Consider the following 4,379-nt stretch of genomic DNA (forward strand, 5'->3'; position numbering starts at 1 on the left):
GGCTGCGATTATGAATCCTTCCGTTTCTGCCTTCAGTCCACTGTTTTTGAGGCACTGGTTGGTTTTGTGGTGGTCAACATCTGCTTCCTTTATTCTCTTTGGGTATCTTCCATGTAGGGCTTTGTCCTCCCACTGCTTTGTTAATTTTTCTTGGGTCTTATTTCGTGCCTTTTGTTTGGTTCTCTTTCCATATTTGGTGGTTGTTTCTTCTGCTTGTTTGTCTGGTATTGTTAGGTCTAGTTCTTGTTTGAATTGTTCTGCTTGCCTTTGTATAGAGTACAATTTCTTTCTGCCATCATGCTCTTGCACTAGTTCGATTAGGGCATCATCAGTGTTCTTTAGGTATGTATCGAGCCCTATCGTGGTTGTTTTGTAAGAGGCTTCTAATTGGATAAGACCCCTACCACCAGCATTTCTTGGGAGGTAGTCTGTCTACATCTGCTTTTGTGTGATGCATTTTTGATAGGGTGAGTAGTTTTCTTGTTTTTGTGTCTAACCTCTTTATTTCACTCATCTTCCAGTCGATTATGTTAAAACTGTAGGTCACCACTGGGATAGCCAAGGTGTTGATTCCCTTAAATCTATTGGCAGCATTGAGCTTCGTTTTTAGGACCATATTATTATTATTATTATTATTATTATTATTATTATTATTATTATTATTATTATTATTATTATTGTTGCTATGTTTATTCTTTTTTTTTTTTTTTGTTACCTGCAAGGTTTTTTTGTCGAGCTCGCGCGCTCAAGCCCTAGAGCTCCGCCTGCGCGGAAAAGATATTTTTGTCTTTTTCCTCCTGTCTTTTTCCATCCCCTTGAGTTTTGTCTTGCTCGTATCCCCCAAAGAAGGAAGATGATATATGGTTTTTGCGCAAAACTGTGGAAGAATTGACTTGCCCCAGTCTGCGATATTTTACGCTTTCAGTGTTTTGGGTATCCCGAAAAATTAGGGATTTGGGTATTGGGTTACTCAAAATTTGGGAATACTAAGCATTGCCAGTTTCCAATCTTGTCCCAGGGCCCAAGGCCCAAGAGTTTTGGGACAGCGCTGACCGATACCCGATGCTCTAGACAAAAGCCAGCACCATTCCGGCTGTTGACACGTACTAAAATGGGAAACAAATCTTGACTGCTTCGTCATAACTATATTGCATAAAACAAAAAACAAAAACAAAAAGCTAACAAAACAAAACAAAAAAAGACCGTGAGAAGTAGTTTTGTTATTAACATAATAATTGATCATAATTAACCTGCTGATCTCTGTTTGACAGGTCTTCAAATTTCAACCAATCAGCGCGCGAGTCGCAAACAGCTTTAGGGGTCCATTCATTCGAGAGCGTTTCGCGAAACGAAATACACATGGCGATTGAACACTGGCGGCTTTTATCGTGTTTAGCTCAGCATTTATGTTATTTCGCTTGTTGAGAATTTTGCAATACTCCAGGCCAGTTTAAAGAAATCGGATTTATTAAGTTAAAGATGTTATTTGTGCTGATACAGCGGCGGATAATGCTGTTCAAAGCTCCGGGACAAGATAAAACTCTTACCGTGTAATGGTCATTCCTCCTTCTCGACGCGACTAACAGGGATATGAAGACTACTCTGGCGTAAAGATTGCTTGGAAAGATGATGAATTCCACCGAACATTTTAATAAGCCAAGACACATCACTTCCTTCTGGCTGTTTAAGCAGCTCTAAGACGGCGAGCTGTGCTGCGCGTACTGTTTGGGGGTTTTTGGCTACAGGGAAGAACGCCTCAGGCTCCGTGATCTCTTGCTTCTGCTGATGGTAGTTTTCTCGTAATCCCCCGTTGGCTGCCATCTGGAGATATGTGTCGGAGTGAATTAGAGTATTCACGAGTTTGTTTGGCTGGTGAAAGTTAATTTCAAGTCGAGTCTTCTCATCTGACCCAGACGTACATGTCTCGGAACCTTCGGAGAATTCTGACCATGTTGTCGAACTCTGTCGGCCGGACTCATCTTTCTTTTTGTAAAATGTCTGCGGTCTTTGGTACGTGTCCAGAATAATTTTTCTGTCATCTATGTGTAATCCTAGTACGTCTGCATATGGAATAACGAATTTTCTTCGAAGGATGGCTGATTTTTCTCTTTGATGTTCAATGACAAATGTGCCCGACTGTTGTGGTTTGCTTGAGTTTAACTTCATGGTAAATAACTCGTGTGTTACTCTTGGATCGGCTCTTGTGATGTTAAGACTTTGAACTGTTGATTTGATACTGTTCAAGTTTGTTGAGCTATTTACCGTGCCACTGTTGGATGTTGAAGCAAATTCTTTGGCCGTTTCGACTGTAATTTCTACAACGTTGGACGACTGGAAATGCGTTTTCGCTGCCTGAAGATAGTTTTGAGTCATCTGTTGGGTTAATGTGGAGTCGATTTTTGGCCGAGGACGAACACAAATACTACCGTCGGCATCTTTATTTGAGTCTTTCATCTGAAATAATTAACAGAGGTAAGTTAATATGATCTGATTTTAACCTGAGCTCTAATTCCTAGCACTATCAAATAACTCAGTTCATTGAAATCGATCATTTATTTCTACTTACTACGAGACATCATTTTGCTGTTTAAAATAAGTCAAAACAAAATTTCCTGACATTTTTTGGTAACCTCTTAGGTGTGTCAGATGAACTTGTTATGTTAGTGCTTTTATATAATGCCTTCATGTACCTCGATTTCAGGAGCAGTTGGTGATATATAGGTAGCATAAGGTGGTTCATCTTGACTTGACTTTCTTTCAGTGTCTTGAAAAGGAATGTGCTGTTTTAAACAAAATAGCACAGGTGTTATGAACATTAGGAATGTGTCCATGATATTCAACTAAACAGCAGCATACACAAGAAGCAGGGCAGTCCACTAGAAGTGCCTGGGTGCCACAGGTAACTAACTTTGGCCTTTAGGTGACAGGGAAAAATGCTTTTTTCATATAAGCTTAAGTGTTGGGCACCCAGTATTCCATGGTTAGGAACTTCTGGGCTTCTGGTAATTTTTCTTTGACCACAGCCTTGAGAAGCATCCTTTTTTAAATGCAGTGTATATAGTAGTCTAGGAGTTATTTAAAATGAATGGAGGGAAAACTTATTTTGTTTTTCACATTTATACAGATTCATTTATATATTTCATAGCATTTTCTTCTTTAGATGTTTTGGTAAATCTTCATTTTCCTTTTTGTGGACTTTAGAGTCTGACGAGTAGCTGCACCCTTTCTTCTCTCGGTTCTCAACAGATGCCCACTCATGACAGAATTGTTGGGTGAGTACTCGTTTTTGATAGTCTATCTTTCCTGTTTCACCTGCTCGCCCACCACTGTAAATGTAGTTACCTTGCTTGGCTTCTTTGTGTTTGGTTTCCATGATGCTGTCATTAAAATTGTGCAAGGTCAAAGGGAGTCCACTCAAGGCGGCATCTTTAAGAGCCTTCTCGACATAAAACCCAGTGTAAGCAACCAGTTCTTTCACGGTGGCAGTAACAGTTTCAGAGCCAAAAATTAAAATAAATTGAAATCCTAACAGAACTCTTGCTTGACATTCATACTCCTGTCTGGTTAATTCTTTCGGAGTGTTTAAAATCCATTGGAAAATTTTTTTCAGGCCAGTGCAAAAACATACCAATATTTTGCTGACTGAAGGACTGAAACCAGAGTTGTTCAAGAGTTCCTCTGCTTTTTCATAGAAGGCCAAAACACCATTTTGATCAAATGTGACATCATAATTGCTTAAACAAACTTTTCAAGCAACTTTCTGTACTTCTAAAACCCATTTTTTTTTATTTTGTCTGAGAGCATCAGCTACTTGGCCAATTCTTCGTACAATAGTTTCTGTAGCTCTTGTAGCTTGGTGCATCATTGCTGGGTAAAAATTTGCTAGGTCAAGTTGAGAAGCATTAGGATGTCCAGTTTGACCAAGGTGCTTCTTTGCATATTCTCGTCTGCCAAAGATGATAGTAAACATTTTTGTTAATTTAAATTGACAGAAGGGTGCTTTCCAAAATGAATACATGTACATGTAGTGCAAAACCTCTTAATAAAGTTTTCCACATTGAATTACATTAGGTTTTCTCTTTGATTGGTGTGTGGGTACTGTTTACATGTAACTGTTGCACCGTATAATAATATAAATGTATATTATCATTCATGCCTCTGTTTTGTATTTGGAAGACTCAAGTTTTAAAAAGTGAATGATGCTCATGTTTGCTCACACTGGAAAGGCCTACTGTTGTTCTTTCTAAAAAGGCAATTCTATTAATTTATTTCAGTAAAGTACCATTAATCAAATAATAACCTGTTTTCAGTATTATCTACTTGCTTTCCCAACCATGTCTTGTACTGTTCTTCTCCTTTCTCAGTCATTTCTACTTTCC

The 4,379-nt window shown here is 38.7% G+C and overlaps 1 protein-coding gene and 1 long non-coding RNA gene across 2 annotated transcripts; one reads left to right on the forward strand and one right to left on the reverse strand.

Annotated features, from left to right (window-relative positions):
• Positions 1-688: 688 nt before the first annotated feature.
• LOC149105584 (uncharacterized) lies at positions 689-3,155 on the reverse strand. The gene is made up of 2 exons (XM_089270728.1): positions 2,691-3,155; positions 689-2,454 (listed from the first exon to the last, which is right to left on the reverse strand). Exons 1-2 carry the CDS (start codon positions 2,829-2,831, stop codon positions 1,558-1,560), a joined length of 1,038 nt encoding a protein of 345 aa, XP_089126854.1. The 5' UTR covers positions 2,832-3,155; the 3' UTR covers positions 689-1,557.
• On the forward strand, positions 2,332-3,517 carry LOC149105585 (uncharacterized). Its single transcript, XR_016201165.1, has 2 exons — positions 2,332-2,472; positions 3,161-3,517. It is a non-coding gene; the product is annotated as an uncharacterized LOC149105585 (long non-coding RNA).
• Positions 3,518-4,379: the final 862 nt, after the last annotated feature.

The sequence above is a fragment of the Orbicella faveolata genome, unplaced genomic scaffold (genome assembly GCF_042242905.1).
Source record: "Orbicella faveolata isolate gen_17 unplaced genomic scaffold, um_ofav_v1 contig_34, whole genome shotgun sequence".
In the NCBI taxonomy this organism is placed as follows: Eukaryota; Metazoa; Cnidaria; class Anthozoa; order Scleractinia; family Merulinidae; genus Orbicella; species Orbicella faveolata.